This window comes from Balaenoptera physalus (genome assembly GCF_965194825.1).
Source record: "Balaenoptera physalus genome assembly, chromosome: 20".
NCBI classification, from domain to species: Eukaryota; Metazoa; Chordata; class Mammalia; order Artiodactyla; family Balaenopteridae; genus Balaenoptera; species Balaenoptera physalus.
The window spans coordinates 42,987,902-43,013,022 of record NC_138901.1 but is presented as its reverse complement, the minus strand read 5'-3'; the positions used below and the strand labels follow the sequence as shown (position 1 = coordinate 43,013,022).

At 39.9% G+C, this 25,121-nt stretch overlaps 1 protein-coding gene across 7 annotated transcripts in view; it reads left to right on the top strand.

Moving 5' to 3' along the window:
• Positions 1 to 25,121, top strand: part of ACACA (acetyl-CoA carboxylase alpha) — a 233,139-nt gene that overhangs the window by 117,925 nt on the left and 90,093 nt on the right. For all 7 annotated transcript variants that reach the window (XR_014257243.1, XM_082439871.1, XM_082439870.1 and 4 more), the window contains 14 exons: positions 126 to 276; positions 1,825 to 1,928; positions 3,705 to 3,786; positions 4,247 to 4,392; positions 5,835 to 5,985; positions 6,161 to 6,295; positions 6,652 to 6,798; positions 7,625 to 7,813; positions 8,356 to 8,456; positions 9,216 to 9,304; positions 13,868 to 13,992; positions 21,287 to 21,400; positions 22,685 to 22,798; positions 23,812 to 23,901. Coding sequence is in view for 6 of the 7 variants with exons in the window: in XM_082439871.1 (XP_082295997.1) it covers positions 126 to 276; positions 1,825 to 1,928; positions 3,705 to 3,786; positions 4,247 to 4,392; positions 5,835 to 5,985; positions 6,161 to 6,295; positions 6,652 to 6,798; positions 7,625 to 7,813; positions 8,356 to 8,456; positions 9,216 to 9,304; positions 13,868 to 13,992; positions 21,287 to 21,400; positions 22,685 to 22,798; positions 23,812 to 23,901 (1,738 nt within the window). In the remaining variant the exon portion in view is untranslated. The remainder of the gene's footprint in view (positions 1 to 125; positions 277 to 1,824; positions 1,929 to 3,704; positions 3,787 to 4,246; positions 4,393 to 5,834; positions 5,986 to 6,160; positions 6,296 to 6,651; positions 6,799 to 7,624; positions 7,814 to 8,355; positions 8,457 to 9,215; positions 9,305 to 13,867; positions 13,993 to 21,286; positions 21,401 to 22,684; positions 22,799 to 23,811; positions 23,902 to 25,121) is intronic.

Genomic DNA, 25,121 nt, shown 5'->3' with positions numbered 1-25,121 from the left:
TTAGAACTGTCTGTCTCTCTCCTCTGCCTCCTGAAACTCTAAAGGAATGAAACAATTCTTGAAAATGATTGAAAAACACTAAAACATTTGTTGCTGAAACAGATCTGCTTCTATCCTTCTCCCAGAAACATGGTGGTGGCTTTGAAGGAACTATCTATCCGGGGCGACTTTCGAACTACAGTCGAATACCTGATCAAATTGTTGGAGACTGAAAGCTTTCAGATGAATAGAATTGACACTGGCTGGCTGGACAGACTGATAGCAGAAAAAGTACAGGTGTGTATTTCTCCACTTACACAAACAGCTTCTGGGATTGGGTTTTTATAGGCTTGTGGTGTGATCAGTCCATGCCGCTAGATAAAATTTATTTGATTCTAATCTAAATCGTTCTTGGTCTGTGTGGAAAAATCTAGGAGTCACTGTGATTTTAGCACTGTAAGAGTTCTTGTGCCTGTGTTACACAGTCACTTTATAGGTTGTAGTATTACTTCCAAGGGTATATTTGAAGAGAGGCACGCAGGGATTGAAATACTTTCTCTTTCCTCACTTGATGTTAAATCTGGTTCAGAGTTACCAACTTTTACATCTGTCTACCAAGCACTGATGAGAGGGGCCTCATTTTAATCAACAGAAGTTACCCTTTGTTCCTGAATTGCTGGGCTAATATAAATTACTCAAGATTTTGTATAAAATTGTTAGATTCATATAAATTAGCTGGAGGTCCAAATTTTGGTTACACATCATTTTTCTTTGAGATTATCAGTAGCCAAATCTTTGCACCTTTTTAAGTTTATTTGTGACAAAAGCTTGTTTTTGAGCTACTCTTCAATTGGCTCAGTGGAAATCTTAGGGAGGGTGGAGGGAAAGGTGTTTTTCATCTCTATTCAAATGAGGCCTCTCTTCAGATTCTAAAAATAAATATGTTTTTGTCTCAAAAATCAGTTGGGGGGGCTTCCCTGGTGGCGCAGTGGTTAAGAATCCGCCTGCCAATGCGGGGGACACGGGTTTGAGCCCTGGTCTGGGAAGATCCCACATGCCGCGGAGCAACTAAGCCCGTGAGCCACAACTACTGAAGCCCGTATGCCTGGAGCCCATGCACTGCAACAAGGGAAACCACCGCAACGAGAGGCCCAAGCACCACAATGAAGAGTAGTCCCCCGCTCGCTGCAACTAGAGAAAGCCCACGCCCAGCAACAAAGACCCAATGCAGCCAAAAATAAAAAAAAAAAAAAAAAAAAAAAAAATCAGTTGGGGGCTTCCCTGGTAGCACAGTGGTTAAGAATCCGCCTGCCAATGCAGGGGACACGGGTTCGAGCCCTGATCCAGGAAGATCCTACATGCCACGGAGCAACTAAGCCCGTGTACCACAGCTACTGAGCCTGCGCTCTAGGGCCTGCGAGCCACAACTATTGAGCCCGCGTACCACAACTACTGAGCCCGCGTACCACAACTACTGAGCCCGCGTACCACAACTACTGAAGCCTGCACACCTAGAGCTCATGCTCTGCAACAAGAGAAGCCACCACAGTGAGAAGCCCGCGCACCACAATGAAGAGTAGCCCCTGCTCACCTCAACTAGAGAAAGCCCACGTGCAGCAACGAAGACCCAATTCAGCCAAAAATCAATAAATAAAATAAATAGAAATTTAAAAAAATACTTTAAAAAAGAAGAGTAAATGTTAAAAAAAAAATCAGTTGGACAATAAGGATGGAGACTCTCAGTGGTAGCTGATTCTTCACAGCACATTTGAGCCTGATTTAAATTGAGGGGCCACGGTGCCAACTGACCCTGCTTTTGATCTGCCCTCTTTTCCTTCTTTTCAGGCAGAGCGACCTGACACCATGTTGGGAGTTGTGTGTGGGGCTCTCCACGTGGCAGATGTGAGCCTGCGGAATAGCATCTCCAACTTCCTTCACTCCTTAGAGAGGTAGGCTTTGCTTCTCATAGTCTGTGCAAGCTAACTAGTGGTCCTGAGTACAGGACTGAAGTTCAGAGGCCCATTTATTCTTCTCTCTGTTCCTGGCAGCTTGTGAGTGCTACTTGTTATTCACCGACCATGGAGGCAGGGGAGAGAAGGGATACAGGAGTTTATGGCAAATGATTTTGGGGCTCTAAGGGCAGATTCTAGAAATTGGTTTATACCACAGTTAAAATAGGTTGCTTTTTAAAAACTGGAGTCCAGCTGAAGTAACATTCTGTTCTGTACAAGCATCAAATCTCTCCAAGCCCTGGTGATGAAAATCTGGTGTTTTACTCTAGCAAGGAACCCTGAATATTTCATATATGACCTGTAAAATTTCAGGAATTAATAATTGAGGCTGATATTCAAGATGACCTCATGAGTCTTTCAAGTATGTGTGGGGCTAAACTCATTTCCAACACTGGTTCTGAAGACTGAGCTCTGCCTTTGAGTCCCTGGAGGAATTGTCCACAAGGCTAATCACTTTATAGCACTTTAATCACAGGCACTTTAATTCTTTCTGTGTTGTTAGACTTACATCAGCTCCATTTTGAGGTGTCTGAAAGGAAGAAAAGAAACAAAATTTTAAAAATTGAACTGAGATTTCAGTTGTTCAAGTCTTACCATGAAAATCTTTCACTGTGTTACACTTATGCGCTAAAACCTGCATCACATTTCCCTTCTGTATCAGATCTAAATCCCTCAGAGTGACTTCCAACTCCCTATATACTATGGCACCTTTTTACCACTTGAGCCATACTCATTTCTATTCTTCAACATGCAATCTCTAACCTAGTTAAATGGTTTCCCTACTGGTGTACAGATTTGTCACACGTAATCTCTCCTCTACGAGCTCCCCTTACCTTTTTAACGTTACTTTAAATTTATTTTTAAAACTTGTGTTTTGAAATAATTTCAGACTTATAGAAGAATTGCGTAAATAATACAAACAACTTCTATGTATTCTTTGTCCAGATTCACCCATTATTAACAACTTGCCTCACTTGCATTTTTACTCCCTCCTTTAACTATTATCAAAGTCTTTCTTGATAGTGTTTCTTTCCTTCCTTGGCAATGTCCTTCCCTTTCTCCCTCCACCCAGCCATGGCCTACTGCCTTTTTTTTTTAAGACCCCAAATAAAATTCAGTTGATAGGGGTAGATGAGGGTTGATTGCACTGGAGCTTTTCTCCTTTTTTACGTTTTAATTTTATTTATTTTTAAGAACAGGTAATATATTCACATGGTTTAAAATTCAAAAGGCACAAAAAGGTATGTAGTGAAAGGTCTCCTTCTTACCTCTGTTCCCTGGCCACCCAGTTTCCCTCCCTGTAGTCAACCCACGTTACCAGTGTTTTTCTGTAATCTTTCAGACATATGGTAAGTTACATAAGCATATATATGTAATATTTGTTTCTTCCTACCACCTATTTTTTTTTAAACACAAGTGGTAGCATACTCTGAAGCTGTCCTACACAATTTCACTTGCTTTTTTCATTTAACAGTGTATTTTAGAGGGTATTTCATGTTAGTGCATAAAGGGCTTCATCTTTCTTTTTTAATGGCTGCATAATATTCCATTATATGGCTTTTTTGTAATTTATATATCAGTCCCTTACTGATGGTCCTTTAGGTTGTTTTCAGTCTTAATATTCCAGGAAATGCTATAACTGATAACCTTTGAGATTCCCTTGTAAACTTTTAGAACTTTCTAGAAGTGTCTCTCACATTGTTGTTCTTTCAGGGGTCAAGTCCTTTCTGCTCATACACTTCTGAATACAGTAGATGTTGAACTTATCTATGAGGGAGCCAAGTATGTACTGAAGGTATGCTGAACCCCACTGAAGCCAACGTTGTACTTTTTGCCTCTCTCTTTGTCAACTTGCTTCCTTTAGGTCAAGAGATGGGGGGAAAGTTTGGTTTACTGCAGGGCTGGGTGTTAGTGAAATTATAATCATTATTAGTGTCAGTAGCCTTGTGTCAAAGCAGTATTTTATGATTCTCTGAAAATGTTTTAGCTGTTGCTTAATTTCACATATGCAGCCAAGAGATAAAGGAGACAGAGAGCAACCAGAGCAGGGAGATGCATCTAAGGTCCCCCCTCTTTGCTTGCAGCAAGGCTGAGCCATGCCCACAGACACTAGTGTTCAGAGCACCAGTGCCATGAATTTCCTTCCTCTCTGGCAGAGCTTTCTTACCTAGATCTCTGAGATACCGAAATTTTGTCTGGGACTCCCCCTGGAAGGGACACACTGACTTGTCTCTTCGGGTTCTCATTTCCTACAGGTGACTCGACAGTCCCCGAACTCCTACGTAGTGATCATGAATGGCTCGTGTGTGGAAGTAGATGTGCATCGGCTGAGTGACGGAGGACTGCTCTTGTCCTATGATGGCAGCAGTTATACCACGTACATGAAGGAGGAGGTGGATAGGTGAGTGGCTGTTTAAGGTCCATTTGCTGGTCATTGTATCAATCTTTTCTCTCAGTAGTCACTAACTCTTGGGATTTTTCAAGGTCTTTTTGTGGATTCTATTCTAATTTTAAAAAAAACAGTACATGCACTTAACAAAAATTTCAAGAGTATTAAGAAGTATTTATAATTAAAAACATTGTCTCTGGGCTTCCCTGGTGGCACAGTGGTTAAGAATCCGCCTGCCAATGCAGGGGACACAGGTTCGAGCCCTGGTCCTGGAAGATCCCACATGCTGCGGAGCAACTAAGCCCATGTGCCACAACTTCTAAGCCTGTGCTCTAGAACCTGCGAGCCACAACTACTGAACCCCGCATGCTACAACTACTGAAACCTGCATGCCTAAAGCCCATGCTCCGCAAGAAGAGAAGCCCCGGCAATGAGAAGACCGTGTACCACAATGAAGAGCAGCTCCCACTCGCCGCAACTAGAGAAAGCCCGCGCTCAGCAATGAAGACCCAATGCAGCCATAAATAAATAAATAAATGAATGAATGAATGAATGAATGAACGAAAGAATGAAAGAATTAATGAATTAATTAATTTAAAAAAATTGTCTCTCTGCCACTCCTGTGCGGGCAGATAATGAAAAATAAATTCCCCTTTTTATATGCTACCACTGTTAACAGTCTCATATGTTTTTGCAGAAATTTTGTATGTATATACAAGTTACATATATGTACATACTGTTTTTCTTTTAAATATATTCACAAATAAAAATAACATTTAGTTCTGTACCTTATTTTTTTCCTTTAACATATTTTATACTGTTCAACACCAATCATGCAGTGTGGCTGTGGTAATTAACTGAATTAACACATGGAAAGGTTGTAGAACATTGTCTGTGATATAGTAAGAGTTCAAAGAATGGTAGCTATTACATCAGCATCACCTTCATTTTATTTTTTCCTTGAGGGAGGTACCTATTGTTTTTAATAGTCGTATATTATTCCATTATATGGATGTATCATAATTTATTTAATCTGACCCTTACTGAGGGAAATTTGGGTTATTTGGCATTGTAAACAAAGATGCAAGGGACTGCCCTGGTGGCGCAGTGGTTAAGACTCCACGCTCCCAATGCAGGGGGCCCGGGTTGGATCCCTGGTCGGGAACTAGATCCCACATGCATGCCGCAACTGAGGAGCCCACCTGCCACAACTAAGGAGCCAGCGAGCCGCAACTATAGGAGCCCGTGAGCCGCAACTAAGACCCAGCGCAACCAAATAAATAAACAAATAAATAAATTTTTAAAAAAAAAAAAGAATCCAATAAATGCTGTGTGTGTGTGTGTGTGTGTAGAATGAAGTTTTCAGGTTTTTTTTTAAGATTGACATTATCCTACCATTATCTTTTACAACTTGAGGTACTTTATTGACTTACATACTCCCACTTATCTCCTAGGTATCGCATCACGATTGGCAACAAAACCTGTGTGTTTGAGAAGGAAAATGACCCTTCGGTGTTGCGCTCACCTTCTGCTGGGAAGTTAATCCAGTACATTGTGGAGGATGGAGGCCATGTGTTCGCTGGCCAGTGCTATGCTGAGATCGAGGTCAGGGTGGTGATTGGGCTTCCGGGCCATGGGAAGGAAGGTGGGACAAGAGTTGGCTGGGATTGACTAGGACTGAAGAGTAACAGAAAGGAAGTAGAAAATAGAAAGGGGAAGTGTCAGTAGCTGTCATTAATCCCTAAAGCTAGGTCCTAAGAGATTTTATTTTTCACTGTAGGTCATGAAGATGGTAATGACTTTAACAGCTGCAGAGTCTGGCTGTATCCATTATGTCAAGCGGCCTGGAGCAGCTCTTGACCCGGGCTGTGTAATAGCCAAAATGCAGCTGGACAATCCCAGCAAGGTCCAGCAGGTGAGTAGGAAGATACTTTTAATGTTGCTCTCCAAGAGCTGATTACATGGTAACAGTAGTTTGGAAAGGCAAGTGAGTTCAGTCCTTGGTTTTCCAGTTTTTCCTTAAGCTTTTTAGCCTGATCTTATGGCTTGTATGTGTGCCTTTGGTATTATGGAACTAGAATTTGTAAGAGTTATTATGATACTAAGATTCCGTGATTTTCCTTATGATGTTTCCTCCGTTGACTTCTCTCCTTGTAGCTGGGTATGGTGAAGGGGAGTCTTGATTTTGCATGATGAATCTAAGTTGCAGTGGTGTGTTTGTACCCTGAATAGAAGGTAGTGGATGACTTGATCTCTCATTGGGATTGACAGGCTGAGCTTCACACAGGCAGTCTGCCACGGATCCAGAGCACAGCACTCAGAGGCGAGAAGCTCCATCGAGTATTCCACTATGTCCTGGATAACTTGGTCAACGTGATGAACGGATACTGCCTTCCAGATCCTTTCTTTAGCAGCAGGGTATGAATCACTTTTCTTGGGGAGGTGGTGTGGGGGAAGGCGTATACATAATAGGGTACCTGTTCTCTAAGATAGTTTAAAAGTCATGTAAGGATTTTTTTTTTAAGAGGGAGAAAAAAAGAAAGCTGTTTGATCCGAAACTCTCCCACCATTAGCTCTCCCACCATTAACTCTCCCACCATTAGTGGGATTTGAAGCCTTTAAATCCTGCTTCTTATTTCTGTTATTGACTTCGCATTTAATTGGGATTTAAACCAGAGAATAAGGACAATGTTAGGTGCTTATGTTGCAATTTCAAAGTAAGTACAGGCAGACCTCGGAGATATTGTGGGTTTGCTTCCAGACCACCGCAATAAAGCACGTATTACAAGAAAGCAAGTCACATGAATTTTTTGGCTTCCCAGTGCATAGAAAAGTTATGTTTACACTATACTGTAGTCTATTAAGTGTGCAATAGCATTATGTCTAAAAAAATGTACATGCCTAAATTAAAAAATGCTCTGTTGCTAATAAATGCTAACCATCATCTGAGCCTTCATTGAGTTGTAATCTTTTTGCTGGTGGAGGGTTTGAAACAGTGCAAGAATTACCAAAATGTGACACAGAGACATGAAGTGAGCAAATGCTGTTGGAAAAATGGTGCTCAACACAGGGTTTTACAAATTGAAATTTGTAAAAAATGCAATATTTGCGAAGTGCAATAAAGCAACGCACAATAAAGCACGGTACACCTGTACTGTATGGTAGTGAATTCAGATATGTTATTTTATTTGGGGGATTGTGTTAATTTTGTCTGGTTCCTATTTTATTGTTTCCTTCTTCTCAGGTAAAAGACTGGGTTGAACGGTTGATGAAGACCCTCAGAGATCCCTCCTTGCCTCTCCTAGAACTGCAAGATATCATGACCAGTGTGTCTGGTCGTATCCCCCCCAATGTGGAGAAGTCTATCAAGAAGGAAATGGCTCAGTATGCCAGCAACATCACATCAGTCCTCTGTCAGTTTCCCAGCCAGCAGGTATTTATAGAGCAACACTGTCATTGTCTGCCGGCTGCCCCTGCTGGAGTTCATGTGGTAGGAGTCCTTCCTGCTGGGATCCTCCTTACTGTCTGGATGGTGTGCTTTTGAAGTCTTAAACATTGTGCCCTTTACAAAACTGCTTCATGATACAAGCTCAATAAGCTAAGTACTGTGTGTGAAATGTAAAGTATCTGTGGTTAAGAGGAAAGCATATTGGCCATGTATCCCATAGAGTTTTGTTCTTGGGGCTGTGCCTTAATTAGAAGTATTTTTGTGCATTTAAAGTAGGCGGATATTTGTAGTTCTATCATCAGAGACTTCCTTACTATCTCAGCAGCATACTTATTACCCTTTGCTTTCTTATTTATCGTGAATGAGCCCCTAAACTATACCAGGTAACTTGCAGCTACTCTCAACGTGTGAAAGAAACTGTCATGTTAACAATTAAGAAGCTTCCTAGTGTTGATGCTATGCAGGCTAATGCATTGGGTCCCTTTACTGGGCTGGGCTTCATTTTTTTTCCCTTTCTTATACTTTAGATTGCCAACATCCTAGATAGCCACGCAGCTACATTGAACCGGAAATCTGAACGGGAAGTCTTCTTCATGAACACTCAGAGCATTGTCCAGCTGGTGCAGAGGTAGTTACGTGGAACTCCAGATTCCCAGACCTGCACATCCCCATACCTTCCTTTCTTCTAAGTAGTCACAAAGAGGTTTACTTCAGGTTTGACTTAGAGAAATTAGAAAGCACCTCTATCTTAGAAAATATGTTGTATCTACTAAATATCTTAGAATTGTGAGCTAGCTCTCATACTCAGTGTTTCTGATGACTTTATTCTGCATCTTTCTGTCAATTATTAAGGCACAGAAATCTCATCGTTTTCTTTTTCCTTGCAATTTCCATGAAACTCCTAATTTTTCTTCTGGCATAGGGCCCCATTTGACATTTATTCTCCTTAGCTTATGGACTCAACTGCTGGATTAAATGAACCTTCACAGGACATTTTCAACTTTAAGATATTCATAAACTTTTCAGATACCCCTTAACCATTTCAAGGGTGTGGTGATCGTTTCAACTTAGCAATGGGGACTGAACCAGGGTGTTGGTAGGTAGGGCTATCAAGTGGTTTTTGGTTTTGTTTTGCTCTCTTTTTTTCTTGATTCCTTTATAAGAAAAAAAAAAATCTTGTCTGTAGCCATATTTCTTTTAGGCTTGAATTTAAATTGATCTGGTTCGTTGATTCTAGGCTGCCTCCTGTCCTGTCCGAATATTAGAAGGAAAGCAGTTCAGTAGAAAGTCTAGTAAATCTGGGCTCTGGGTTTATTATGTAATAGTCTGTTATTTAACAGTGTTAGCCTGTCAGGATTTTCAGCGGGGACTTTTTCTGTTTGCCCAGGTACCGCAGTGGTATCCGAGGCCACATGAAGGCTGTGGTGATGGACCTGCTGCGGCAGTACCTGCGAGTAGAGACGCAATTCCAGAACGGTAAGTTCCTTCCTGAGGACTGTATCTGGGAACATTTCCCTCGAGGACTGAGCAACAACTGAGCCGGTCCATCCTGTCACTAACACTTGACATTAACAAACTCTTCCTCCTTTCCCCAGTCCCTTAAAAGTTAAACCTCTGTATCTCACTAGCGCCAAAGAAAGAACAACAACAAAACACAGCTTGATGAGATTGTGAATCCAGTGTGCTTCTGGGAGAGGGCTGGGAAAATTTTTCTAGCAGAAGATTGGCATCTTCTTGACCTTGTACAGTGAGAGCTGGTTGAGTCACGACCAGGCTGAAATTGAGAAACCCTATCCGAAGAGCTTGCCTCTCAGCAGCTAATCCAAAGATTAAACCACAGGCCTCTGAAAAAGGCTCAGATTTTCCAGTGCTTTTCAGTGTATCAGTTAGGTGGAATTTATCCCTGGCTTTCTCTGTAGAGCTTCACTGAATGATGTACAAAGTCTCTGACTAAATCACCCTGGCTAAGATTTTAAAGCTACATACTGGTGATACTGGTTTCTGCCACAAGATGGCAGTGAAACACCACAGAATTTGAAAGATTACCTAATATTTTCTTTTATCAGTCTTGCTCCCTTTTCCAATCCTTAAAGGATGACTCTCCCACTCATGACAAGGAGAAATACTCAAGTAAATACTGCAAACTAAATGCAGCAATGTGTGAAATAATAGATCACAACCAAGTTGGCTTTATCCCACTAGTGCAAGCTTGATTAATATTTGAAAAACCGATTAATGTCATTTATCATGTAATAGACTAAAACAGGAAAAAACATGGCCATCATCTTAAGATATGGATGATAAAAGTATCTGACAAAATTTAATATGCATTCATGATAAATTCTTAGCCAACTAAGAATGAGATGGAACTTTTTATCATGTAAAGTTCTCCTACAAAAAAAATCTATAGGATGCATCATACATAGTGGTAAGATGTTGCAAGCATTCTCTTTAAGATTAGGAATAAGACAACGACACATACTGTCATTACGGCTATTCAGCATCATACTGGATATCCCAGCCAGTGCAGTAAGACAAGAAAAAGAATGAAAAGGTATGAGGATTAGAAAGGAGTAAGGAAATAAATCAGCCACTATTAGATATGATATGAGGTCTACCTAGAAAGCCTCAAAAAATCCACATATTTATTATTAGAATTATTTAAAATCTAACAGTTGCTGGGTACAAAAGTCAATATACAAAATTCAAATTTTATAGTGGAACAATCATTTAGAAGAGCAGTTTAGAAAAATATTCCGTTTAAAATAGCAACACAAAATATGAAATTCTAAGGAATAAGTCTAACAAAAAATGTGCAACCTCTTTTGGAGAAAATTATAATCAGTAAAAATAATAAAGAAGATCTAAATAAATATCATGGCCTTAGATTGGAATATATATTTGCAAAGTGTTGATTCTCCCTGAATTCATCTGTAGATTCATTGACATTCTGATAAAAATCTTACTAGTGTATTTTTGTGGAATTTGTCAAGCTAATTCTATAATTTACGTGAAAGGAAAGGTAACCAAGATTCTTCCAAAGAAATACACTGTGGAGGTATTTGTCCGGTTAAATATCAAATTTTAATATAAAGCCATATTAATGAAGAGATAGTGATATTGTTGTAGGGGCAGATTAATAGAACAGTGGAACACTGGGTCTATTAACCGAGAAGCAGACGCAAGCATATATGAAAACTTACTTTACAGCAGAGCAGGTATTGTAAATCATGAGGAAAGGATAGACTTTTCAATAAATAAATGATGCTGGGACAATGGATTATTCATTTGCCAAAAAAAAAAAAATCCCTAACCTAGACGATACACACAAAAATCAATTCCAGATGAATTGAAAACTTAAACATGTACTAAAGAGGCAAAGCTACTAAATTTTTAGGAGAATATCCTTATGACCTCAGGGCAGAGAAGATTTTGTCATATAAGACCAGTAAGTACAGGGATTTCCCTGGTGGTCCAGTGGCTAAGACTCCGCACTCCCAATGCAGGGGGCCCGGGTTCCATCCCTGGTCAGGGAACTAGATCCCACATGCTGCAACCAAGATCCTGCATGCCGGTAGCGAAGATCCCACGTGCCGCAACTAAGACCGGGTGCAGCCAAATAAATAAATAAATATATTTTTTTAATTACTAGTAACTTAAAAAAAAAAAAGACCAGCCAGTACAAACTATAAAGGAAAAGGATAAATAATTTGACCTCACTTAAGAACTTTTGTTAGTGAAAAGATACCATAAAAAGACTGAAAATACAAGCCACAATGTGGAAGAAAATATTTACAAATCATAACAATTAAAAAAGGATTAGTATCTGTAATCTACAGAGCACTGCTTTGAATCAATAAGTAAAAGACAACCTAATAGAAAAATGGGCAAAAGATATAAAAAGATAATTCACCAAAGAGGAAGCATAAATAATCCACAAACTCATGAAAAGATGTTCAGTCTTATTACTAATTAGAGAAATGTGAACCAAAACCACAGTAAGATTGGCAAAAATTTGAATTTCACATCATCTTCCACCACTTCTGTAAGCAGAAATGCAAATTGGTACAACCACTTTGGAAAACAGTTTGTCAGTACCTAATGGAGTTGAACTTATTTATACTCTTCAACCTCGCAATTTCACTTTTAGATGATATACTCTAGAGAAACTTTTACACGTGTTTATTAAGGACACATATACAGTACTGTTTGTGGCAGTGTTATTCATGAATAGCAAAAAAGACTGGAAACAACCCAAATATACACAAGTAGAGTAGATAATTGAATTCTAGTATATTCCTGCAATGGATTACTCTACAGCAGTGAAAACGGATGAACCAAGGTACACACATGAACAAAAGATGAATCTCAAAAACATAATGGTGAGGGAAAGAAACAAGTTACAGAATGATCCGTACACAATGATTCCATTGTTATCAAGTTGAAAACAGGAAAAATGAAACTATGTATACATTTGTGATAAATGTAAAGAAGAGCAAAAGAATGATTAACATAAAATTCAGCTTAGTGGTTGTTTTTGAGGAGGAGCACATTGGATCCTTCAAAGATACTAAAAATGTTCTGTTAAGATAGATGGTAGTTACTTGGGTGTTTATTTCTTCTTCTGTGTGTATACTTCACAATAAAAAGTTTTTAAAAAGAGGCACTTGGTATCATTGCTTTCTTCCTGCTTAGTGTCTCCACTGCCTCTCCTTGGATAAATATTCTTTTTATTTCCCCCAGTTCTAGTAATTTCTGTTACCAAGATATATTTCTGTTGTCACTTCAAAGCTAAGTTTTGGTCAGGAGAAATATGAATTTATATAGGACAACCAATTTTTAAACAGCTTCCATTTTGTTCTAAATGGGTCTTTTATGATATTGGCAGCTCTCTAAATATTGTAGTCCACTGTTTTTCAAATATGTTTAGTTTTATTTTGAAAAGAAATCTTATGTCAATCTCTAATATTTAAAATAGATAAAAGCAGAGTTGCCTTGGTTGATTGTATTCAGTATTTGAGGAATCCATGGTAATGCAGTTTGAATGCCACTGTTTTGGTTTGTAACCTAACCTGCAGGCTGAAGTAAGGTGATAATCCTTTACTATTTTCATAAAATCCTGACCCTTGAGACTATTCAAATACTAATTCTCCTTTGCTTGGAAATTTAATTCTGAGGTAAGCTGTTTTTAAAGAACTGAATATTACTTGTATCCCATGGTAGATATCACTACAGTATACCCGAAGCTTATGCTTCTGTTGCAAAACATAACTCTGCTAGGCAGAACTAACCTGCCCCTGGTGGCCTTGTGAAAGGCCAGTGAAAATATACATAACTGTACTCTCCCTACAGACCTTTTGACTTAATGCAAGGTTCTCCCTGATCTATGCCTTAGTTTGGATTTGGAGTTCCTAGGCATTGCTTAGCTGCTTCATGGACTTCCAGGGGAAAATGTTGATTCCAGAGGTAGCAGCCATCCTTCTTGTGGACATTGATAAGTTTGGTGTTTTATTTTTGAGCTAAAACTGTTCCTCCTAGTTAGGGTGAAACATTTTCAGTGAGTCAGACATGGAACCAGAATCTCTAGCTGGGGTTTAATGGTATTGACGTTTCTTTTTAAGCAGCCGAACCCTCTCTTCTAAGGAAATCACTCCAGGAAGCTAAATAAGAGAGTTTAGAGTCAGGGTAGGGGGTTGGGCTTATCCCCAACCCCTCATCAGTAAGACGCACCCTTCCCCGATCTGTCAAAATTTTTTTTTAATGAAAATAAGGCTTAGAGATTTGCCCAGGAGCATACAGTAAATTGGTAACAGAGCTAGGCTTTGAGCCCAGGTCTTATACCAGATTGCCTGACTCCTAGCCTAGGGTTGCTTTTACTAAACAACACTGCCAATTCTATACAAATCCATCTAAGAAAATTCTTACGGTATTTCCTCTCACTTCTTATCAGTTTTCTAAGTAGAGACATTAGAAAACAAATAGCATGTAAACATGAACATTCATACATGGGTGAGGACTACTTCTTTTTGCTGCTTGCAGGTCACTATGACAAATGCGTGTTCGCCCTTCGGGAGGAGAACAAGAGTGACATGAACGCTGTACTGAACTACATCTTCTCTCACGCTCAAGTCACCAAGAAGAATCTTCTGGTCACAATGCTTATTGTGAGTACCATTTTTCAGAACCTGTAAGGATGGTTGATGATATGAAAAAAGCATTCTCCTTGTGACGGCTGTGGTCAGAGGAGAAGCTCCTGTCTTTTGTGATTGTGGGATGAGTGGGGCTTTGGTTGTAGATTAACAATTTCTCCTATCTGTCTTTGTCCTTGACCTGAAGGAACCTGCTCCAGTCAGAAAAGGACTGTTCTGCCAACTGTGCATATAATCTTACATGAGAACTCACATCTCTTCGCTCTACTTAGAGATGCCCCATGCTTCCTCATTCCTCTTGTCACTAGTGACAGTAGCTTTAAAATTTATTCTTATCTAGCCAGTGTACTTTTCTCTTATAACGCTTGTTTGTTCCATGAATACTCTCACATCCAAAACTGAATAACAAAAAACAACTGTTAGAAATGTAGTACTGTTCCTCCCCCACCAAAGAAATTTAAATGTATTCCTCATCTTCTGTGGTCCCTTTCTGTTTTATTTACATGGACATCTAAGCTTGGATTATTGTATTGGTAGTAGATACATGCTTTTGTCCCCATAACCTAGTAATACGAGAATTAGTAGAAAGAGGGGAGGAGAGGTGAGACTAGTAAACGTGAATAGGACTGATGTACATGTGACCAGTGGGTAGAATTTTTGTGGACTTAAGGATTTTTAAAGATGATTTGTAAGTTCTCTACTCCTCGGTTTTTCTGGTTGAGTTAATTCTAGGAATCAGAGAACAATAGGACTATTCTTAGAGCCCCTCTACCCCACGAGCAATTAATTTCCTTGCTGCTGCATGTTTGTGTTTTTTGGAGACTATAGTACCTTTTTTGCTCCTGTGCTTTTCTTCCTTGTCCCTTTGTGGAATTGGCATTCTTGGTACCTTAATTCCCTCATTTCTTCTTGGAGGAAAAAAAAACTATAAATCTTCACTGCTATTTTTTATTTCATGGTTCGGAATGAAGGGAAACTATCTACCTCACATCTTGGTTAACAACAGTGCCACTCACTCAGTTATCTGCCTAGCTGGCTAACTCTCAAGGATATAACATTTTTTAGAATAGCCACTTAAAAAAATATGTAATCACAGGGAGAGTTCATTACCTTTGCTACCCTAGAATGGCTAGATGGTGGGGAAGCCAGAAAATGCATTTGAAAGGAGAAAACAATAACAGCGCAATGTAATATTTCAACTTCTCCAAGTGATAGGTTTCGGCAAAGAAGTGATATTATCTATGGCAACCTGCTGATTTTCTTTTTCTCGATCAGAAAAGGGAAGAAATCTCTGACTAATTAGATTTTTTTCCTTAAATTTTGATAAAAGGATTGCTAATTCTCATTTGGATAAAGCCAAGACTTTCTGGCAGAAAAGGGTAATGATGAGGGTGTGGAAAAATCTGTCAGTTTGGACCTAAAATGGAGTAAAATTTGCCTTTTTAGGAAGCTGGTTATGGTGAGTTTTCACTTTATTATGATTACCTTTTTAAGGACTTAACAGTTTTTATGCACTAAAAATAGACCAAAGTCCAGAATCCTTGGAGCTGCAGAAGAGTAATGATCGTCCAAGACTGTCGCTGGGTTTCTTAAATTCTAATTTGTAAGATATAGGGGCTCGGCTTGCTCCTTTTGCGGAGTGATTGTAAGTAACGCTTGCCTTAAGAATCTCATTATTGGAACACGGAGCCATATTTCCTCTGAGAATTCTGGAGTAGCTTTGAGCTGGGGCTGTTCATTTCTCAAGTAATCACGCTGGTGTGATGGAGAGAGAAAATGGCAGCTGTTCGGAGCTCAGGCCTTCAATTTTCTTCAGAGTCCAGTCACTCAAGTGTGTAATTACACGGGGGGTGCTGCAGGGGCGTTGGGCCCTGTCAGAGAACTGGTTTGAGGCTTTGCTTTCTGCTTTTGCCAGTCAGGACAGGCAGACGCCAATGGGACTCTGACTTGCTGCTGTTCTTTTTTTTCCCCACCTTGTCATCCCGATTACTTCTTACCTGCATGGATAGTACCCAAACTTACTTTCCAACAGGCTGAGCTCTTGGAGAAAAGAGCTGTTTGTTAGTGTTTGGGTTTAGATGAATAGGATGGGGAGGGGGAGGGGGAGAGGGAAGGAGGGAGGAGGGAGGGGAAGGGGAGGGATGAGGGGGAGGAGGGAGGGGAAGGGGAGGGATGAGGGGGAAGAGAGAGAGGAGGAGGAGGAGGAAGGTTGAAGATGTGAATCAGAAAGATGGATTTGTCCTTTTCTTTATTTTGGCATTTCACATTTATCTTTAAAAAACAAAGGAAAACTTCGTAAACATCTCTAGGCTTTTATATCATTAAATTGCATTTGAAATATCAGTTATTTTGCCCTCATCTCAGAGATTTGGAAATCAAGACGTTAACTGCTATGCTTGAGCTGAGGGCCAGCTAGCAGTGACTTAGGGAGCAGGAATGCAGGCTGGAAAAGTGCTCCTTTCTGATCTGCCTTCTTTGGCAATGGTCAGGTCCTCCACCCCACATCTGCATTAATGGTGGTAGCTGGGAAAAGCCATTTTAGTTGTTTGGATTACTTTCTGTAGTTCTTACTCTCTTTTATGGATAACAACTGGATATGGTAGCATTCGATTCCCCCGGCTGTGTTCTCTGCTGGTTCCCCTTTCTTTGCTTACCTTGGCTTCCGGATCAATGTTATGTGCCCAGCATTCCAATCTCTGCTTTCTAGAAGTGGGACTGTTGATGGTGTGCTTTGCTGAACTAGATGATGATTTCTGGGGCTTTGGAACCTAGGGGGAGGGAATCAAGGAAATCAGGCTTCTGTGAATCAGTGTTGCAGGATATGGGCTGCTCCGAGGAAGCCTTCCTCCCCTCCGGGTGTTAGCATAACTTGCCTACTGGTAACTTGCCTCATAGACTCTCTAGCAAATTTCTTCTAATCTTTTGCTGTATCTGGAGAGCAAAATGTCAAGTAAAATGTTAAAGTCCTATCAAGTTTTCTCTATTTGGAGGAACATTGTGCCACATTGAAAACAAAGTCAGTAAGTTTATTTTTTGAAAGTTCTTCTTATTTCTTAATTTTATAGGAAAAAGCTTAGAACATTGTTTAAGTTTACTTAAGAGATATTTAAGGGACTCTTTAGCCAAATTGAGCAATTTTGTATCAATAGAAAGTATCAACATTCTCACAGCTGTCTAGATGGCAAAGTATGTATCCTATAGCCACCTTGATTCTGAGTGGTCTTCCCCTCACTACTTCTATCTTATTTCTGGTGTGGTCCACACGAATGTAGTATAATCCATGCTTCCTTAGGAGTAATGCTGTGCCTGTGAGCCTCTGATTTGGTTCAGACAGAGAGCATTTAAAGTGCCTATCAGGGGCTTCCCTGGTGGCGCAGTGGTTGAGAATCCGCCTGCCAATGCAGGGGACACGGGTTCTAGCCTTGGTCCGGGAAGATCCCACATGCCGCGGAGCAACTAAGCCCGTGCGCCACAACTACTGAGCCTGCGCTCTAGGGCCCGCGCACCACAGCTACTGAGCTCGTGTGCCACAACTACTGAAGCCTGCGTGCCTAGGGCCTGTGCTCCACAACAAGAAAAGCCACCGCAGTGAGAAGCTGGCGCACCACAACGAAGAGTAGCCCCGCTCGCCGCAGCTAGAGAAAGCCCGCGCACAGCAGCGAAGACCCAACACAGCCAAAAATAAATTAAATAAATAAATAAATAAAATGCCTATCAGCCCCTTCCTTTTTCCTCCCAACATAACTGCAAATAATTTTGTTCAACGTATAAATAATGGAGAAAAGTCCCAGTAAACCCAGGTTTACTGAATAAGGGTTATATTAACATTTCTTGTTTAACCTGTCCCACAACATCCTTGGAAGGTCAGAAATTCTAGCTGTGACTGGAAGAAGCTGCCAGTCCGTTTTTGATACTGGGATTGGTGCCTCATCCAGCTGAACAGTAGTTGATGTCTTGAGAATATTACCCATTACGTCACATTCTTTTCATTTTGAATTGCCTTCAAATCTGAGGATGCTAAGATCGAGTTGGCTATACTGGGCTCTCCTGGCAGTCAGCTACATAACTTTGGCCACGGTTTTGACGCTGAAGCGTGCTTGTTATATTTCTGCAAATCTGAACTATTCCTTGTGGTTAGCCCATCTAGGTTAAGAATGAAAACAAGAAATAACTGTGTGGTACCAATCTTAACCATTATTGAATAATTTTCACTTTGGCTTGCAGATTTATGCTGGTAATCCCCAAATCAGGAGGTAGGCTCATTAAATGAACCTGCCTCTATACACTGAGGAAACATAGGCTGACACCATCACCATTTAATGTTACTGTTACAAAATGTTCACCAGAGTTAGACGGTGATGTTGGGCTGTCCAGTTGCCCAAAGGACATCTGTCTCTAGGCCAGAGGGCTGTAAACTTCCTCTTGGATGCTTATATCTTAGGGTGGGTGGTTCTGATGAATGGAATCATCTTCCATCCCTGGTGGTTTCTTTCACAGCTTGAACAGTGTGTTCAGGTCAAGGACAGGAGAGGGTTGAGAAGGTTACACTACACACAATTTTGTATTGCACATCTTTTCCTAAGTACTAATGATGACAATAGAGAAAATAATATTTGAATGGGAAATTTCCAAGTCAGGATAATTTAATGGAAGTAGTGGTTTATTCATACTGTGTTTGATATTTCACATGTCAAAAAGGTTAGGTTTCTGTACTTTATCACAAGGAGTCCAGGAGGATTGTCAGTTGGTGATCGTGAACGAGTAATTACTTCCCTATTATTTTTTCTAGTCTCCATAGTTCACTTTTCTTACAGAAAAGAAGCTTCTCTACCCACTTTCTCACTCCCTCCCTCTCATAATGGAAGGATGAAATGAAAAAGTTTTTTTTTTTAAGTAGTTGTGTGTGTGTGTGTGTTTTAGTTAGAATGTGATCAGTAGTTAGGCAAGATGGTAACTCCATTTTTATTTATTTATTTATTTATTTATTTACTTATTTATTTATTTATTTTAATTTAATCTCAAAAGGTAAACCTGGGTTTCCTTTCAAGGGAAACCAGTCCATATCACATCTGATATAGGTTGGGTAGGTGGCTAGTGTTCTTATTTTGTTGTGTTGGCTTTTGCTGTTAATGTTGAGACTTTAGTCTGACTATTTGCAGAGCAGCTGAGTTCTATTACCCAGGACATCTCTTAGGTTTTTGAGCCTCTCAATGGGTCCATTCTGATGACTGAAGTAAGTACCTCAGAAAAGAGTATATTTTCTCTATTAGGAACATTAGGTAAAGAGGGATTTAGGTAGGAAAAGCTTATCATGGTTTCCCTACCCACAGTTATCTACCTATTCTTTCCTTCTGTCTTGTTATGGCCTTGTCGCTGGTGATTTGATTTGATTTTTTTTTTTATATATATATCATCATCCCATTTCTTTTCTTTTTTTTAAACTATATTTATTTTTGGCTGCATTGGATCTTTGTTGCTGCAGGCGGGCTTTTCTCTAGTTGCGGCGAGCTGGGCCTACTCTTCATTGTGGTGCGCTGCTGGTGATTTTATTAAAATTCTATTTTGCTCATAAGTTCTCAATAAAAGATGAGACTTGGTTGCATCTTCTCCCTCCTCTTTGCTTTTTCCCCGGGATGGGAGGAATAGGTCCTTCAGTCTGTGACTACGTGCTCAGCCGAGCCCTGGATTTATAATCACTTTCTTCTTCCACTCAGATGAGTGACTCTCCTGCGTTAAACAGGTGAAAACAATACTTGCACTTCCTTAACTATAAATACCATCATGTGGTTTACGACTCTGGAGCACACCTCTGGTTGTGGATTGAGGAACCAGAAAGTATTTCCTGCTTTAAAATGTTTGAGAAGCTGTCTTTCCGGCATACCAGTGTTGAGTACTCCAAAACTGTTTACCCTGTGATGTGGAAAGTGGTAGGGGGTTGTAGAAAAAGCGTTTGGGGGAATGTATATTTGCCCCCAAAGCCAAAAGCCCCACACTTCTGTTTGTACTGCACTGGTAAAGGACTGTAAGTAGTATCCCTGAGACGGGGAGGGTTAAAGATGAAATGGAGATTGCTCAAGACAAAGGCTGATAATCCAGGAAGGAGAAAGATTAAAAGGCAGCAACAGGAAGCCTTTTGGGATCTGGTTGTCTTTCATGTCCTATTCAATAGTGGGGTGGGGGAGAATAAAAATTCACTAAAATATAAAGGCAGTTATTTCAAACTCCAAGTAGAGGGAACTATGCGATGTGGTATTAAGAACTACTATTACAGATAGCTCTGTAAATTTCAAAAAGGACATTTATAAAAGTGCATCTGCAGTTTTTTCAGCTTAGATGAGAATTACATGGATAATGGATGAATTTAGAGAATAAACTGATACTGCCCTGGAGAAGAAATATTTTTCCCAAAATATGACAGAGTTTTTTTCCTTAAAAGTTTTAAATTTTTTGGAGACAAAGGACCGAAGTCTGAATTACACCATGGATTGTATAGTAGGAGCTTGGTTTTTCCCTCTAACCCATCTAAGGATTCACCATGTTTAGGTATCATGGAATGATTCTTGGTACAGCAAGAGGATAAATGATTTGGGGTATAGAATTGTCAGAATATGAGATGGTGTTTTTATTTAGCGTGTGTTTATAAATGAATAATTTGTGCTTATGTTTCTGTTTTGCACCCTACTGGGATGCTGAACATTTGGTTTGTGGAATGAAAACCACCAGGAGTGTTTCCTTTTGCCTTATTCTGCCTTCTTTCCAAAAGTTGGAGAGGGAACAGGAAAGCTTTTAGTCCCTATATTATTTAAAACCTCTTAAAACTTTGAGACATCCTTTGTTATTTCTTACCCAGAATCCCTTGACCCCTTTTAATGGTCTCTAATGATTTCTATTGCATGTTTAAAGTCTAGTGTTGATTTATAAAGAAATACATTAGGAATTTAGAATCTGAATGGCTGAGGAATTTGGGCTTCTCCTTGGCAGCAGCTTCCTCTGGGATCTCTCTCTCTCTTTTTTTTTTTTTTTTAATTTTTTTTGGCCCTGCGGCATGTGAGATCTTAGTTCCCTGACCAGGGATTGAACCCGCGCCCCCTGTATTGGAATCGTGGAGTCTTAACCACTGGACCGCCAGGGAAGTACCCCTCTGGGATCTCTTTACTACACTGTTTAGGATAAAGGTAACAGGACATTTGCATCTTAGTAATCTAGCTCTGTTTACTTTGTTTTTATTCCCTTTTCCCATTTCAAAGTTCTCTCCACCTCAGTTCTTTTTAACATGGATATGTATGTTCTTTGTCACATTAACAATTAGGATCAGTTGTGTGGCCGGGACCCCACTCTCACTGACGAGCTGCTGAATATCCTCACGGAGCTAACTCAACTCAGTAAGACCACCAATGCTAAGGTGGCGCTCCGAGCACGCCAGGTAAGGACATGTGTTGGCTGTCCGGAGGGAGGAATGGATGGTTTTCATAGACTGGGCAGTCCTGGATGCAATGAGCTCTTCCTCCAGCACCTTCCAAAGGTCATACAATTTCCCATGTATGTCTCATTGCCCTCAGAACAAACATTCTCACGTGGTATATGTTTTTTAAAGAGAAAGGAAAAGATTAACGTTAAGTTTCTTTAAAACAGGAGCCCTCTAGAAGCTAACACAACATTGTAAAGCAACTATATACTCCAATAAAAATTAATTAAAAAAATAAAAGCCCTCTCCCCATTATAAAATCCTGTTATTATTCCCTACCCTTCCTAGTAAACCAGGGTCACGTGGAGGAAAGGAAACTGAGGGAAAGCAATAGGTTTAATATTTCTTACTTTCCAAAGGGAGCTTAGAAGCAGGTGAAAACTTTTAAGTGTATAGGAAAAAATCAAGTGTGGAAAGCAAGAAGATAATGAAATGAATCTTAGGTGCTAGCAATCAGCACAACCCCAGAGCAGCCCAGTTTCACCCTGTGTTCTTCATTTCCATTCCAAAAGGTTTCAGCAGGGAAGCCAGGAATTGGCACTCCCTTTGTGTTCCAGCGCACGGGCATCGACAAGGAAGCAGCATTTGAAGCTGTTCAGTGACCTTCTGCTTTCTCTACAATTGTATCCATGTCACTGAATTACTCAAAGTTATTGAACCTCTCAGTGACCTGCTGAGGGTATTCAGGTCCTACCGTGTCCCTGTTTGTTTGTGACACTGCTTTCACTCTCCCTGCCCGTCACATGCATTGGTGTCACATCCTGACACCTTCTCCTTGGTACTGTGTACCTGGACTGTCGGAGCAGCTTTTCCTAGTCTTTCCCCTTCAGAGTTGCAAAAGGCTAGCTCTGCTGCATCCACCTTCCCCACAGCTGTTCCCTGCCAGACCTGATTCCCAATTAACAGCTACTCATGCAGTCCCCAGGACGAGCAGCTCTGCAATGGTAAATCACATGCACTGATGGAACTTGATTGAAGCTGTTTTTTCTCCCTCCCCTCCCTCTGCCCCCATTGGAGATTGCTCACAAGCAAATCATGGTGAGAGTCAACTGAGATGCAGTATTTGGTGGCACTGGCTTTATGTTACAGGGCCCAGAAGTTGTTTTACTTGGTCTCTGTTTTATCTTTGATGCCTGCACTTACAGATTTATATTTATTGCTTTTGTATCAGAGCTGCCTAATAGGAGCCTAGAATAATCACTCCCTCAGGAACTTACGCCTCTTATTTTGCTCTCACTCTAGGTTCTTATTGCCTCCCATTTGCCATCATATGAGCTTCGCCATAACCAAGTAGAGTCTATCTTCCTATCAGCTATTGACATGTACGGACATCAGTTTTGCATTGAGAACCTGCAGGTATACATTATAGCCCTTTTCTGCCACTCTGCACTCTTGTCCCCTTTATTCCCAAGCATAGTTTAAGTAATCAGTCAGTCAATTTTGATTTTCTGTGTAATGAAGTTTCATACCTTGAATTTCTAAAATGAGTTATACTTATTTTTTTTTTTTTCATAAAATGCTGTTAGAATTGTGGCTTAGCTTAAAAATTGAATAGGCCTGCCTTGATAGAAGTGTCCTAATGAAGTCTTCACCTCTTGTGCTTTTATCTAGAAGGTATTCTAGGACAGAATGAAGTGCTAGCACTGGTTGATTTCTGATATTTGAATCAGATGTATAAATAGGTAGTTGTTAGTCTTCTACAGGCAAAGCTACTTAAATAATCATTTAATTTTATTTTAATGCTTACTATTAAGCTTCATACAGAGCCAATTTTATAAAAGAATATTGGCTAATTTTACAGCTAATCCAAAGAACCTTGACTATTATTTTTTAAACAACACCATTTTGTCAGGAATGACCTTCTATTTTTCTACTTGGAAATAATGATAGTATTATTATCCCTAGCCAAGGGAATCTTCAGGGTTTCTATCAGATTTCGTTCCGGGGAAACTAAAGAGGGGGGAAGGATGTTTTTGTCTGTTTGGTTCATAGTTGAAATAGAGGGTTCAAAGCTATGGCTTACCATAGTGGAGTTAGTGAGACAATATATTAAAAGTTAAGTACGGATATGTGTCAGAAAGGATAGTAATAGCCATAAACACTTATATTAGCATATAATTAATGCACTGTTAATGCATTAGTCTAAGAATTTTACGTATATTAACTCTTCAACAGCCCTGTGAGGATAGGTATTCTTATTTTCCCCATTTTGTAGCTGAGGAAGCTGAGGCAGAGAGAAGGTAAGATCGTACATGACCTTCATAGACAAAATTCTTAAGTTTCACTAAATGCTTCAAATGCTAAATATTGTCCATTGGAATTGTTCTCTTATGGATGTAATGGTTTAAGCTTGTCTTTGTACCTTCCAGAAACTCATCTTGTCCGAAACGTCAATTTTCGATGTCCTACCAAACTTCTTCTATCACAGCAACCAGGTCGTGAGGATGGCAGCTCTGGAGGCAGGTTCTCACAGTAACGTGACATGACCTTTTCCTCAGTTTCTGGCTTGACTCCTTTTGTCCATTTGGCTATTGTTATCAGTCCTTTTTCTTTGGCCTTAACGTTGGTTCTCAAGAGTAGAGAACCTTCCTCTTTTCCTCTGAAACAAATGGTCTTGCTTTTACTCAAGTGTGTCAACTCAACTAATCACCAGTTTCTGGGCTCCAATCACAGGAAAATAGCTGCTAGCATTTTTCAATTCTACTTACCAGGTATTTGAATTCTTCCATTTCATAATGATTAGGGTTCCCTGTTAACGCAATAAGTGAAAAAATATGTGGCTGATCAGAACAGTACCATTTTGTGATTTGGGCCAAATAAAATGGATTTTAGTTATATTCTGAATTGTCAAGTAGTTCTTATGAACTATTTTGGCATGAGAAGGAAAGTAATAACATTTAATGAACTGTGTTTTAGGTGCTTTATTTTTCTCATTTAATCCTACCATTACTTCATGAAGTAGAAGAAAGTGAGCCTCTGAGAGGTTAAGTGACTTGCCCAAATTCACATGGATAGTAAGTGGAAGAGTTTGCATTTGAACCCCGGTCAATCTGACTCATGACTTTTCTGTTTCCACTATAGCACACTACCTCATTAAGCACAAAAATTGCAGGCCCCAAATACTGCTGTAAAGTTGCCAAGTAGATGTTTTTTTTGAAGATGAGGAAAAGGAGTGTCTTCAGTGATTTTATGTGATATGATACCACTACAGTCCTTTGCGAGCTCTTTTGGGTTACTTTTTATTTGTATTCTGTGGGGAGACTGTAATATATGCTACTCAGTAAATATCAAAATTGGAAAATATCTAAGTGTTCTACAGTGCTTTTATGCCATTTAATGCAAAGTCTCCTGACGTACCTCACATGCTGATGTGTCTCATTTTATGTGCATGGCAAATTAGCTGTGAAGTACATGAGGTTGGACTGATGGGTTTTCCTGAGACGTAGCCTGTTGCTGTTTCTTTGAGTCAAGTTAGTGTATCTGAGATATTATATGTCAAATTATGCCTTCCTGATTTTGCCTAGGGTTTGGGGGATATAAACACTGTAAAATCGATTTGGGCCAGTGGGAAAACAAAACAAAGATACAAGATAGTGAAAGAGTTAGACTGTACTTCAACTGTTTCTGTCTTCTATCTTCACTCCTCAGGTAGCCCAGAATCAGCACCTCTCATTTTTCT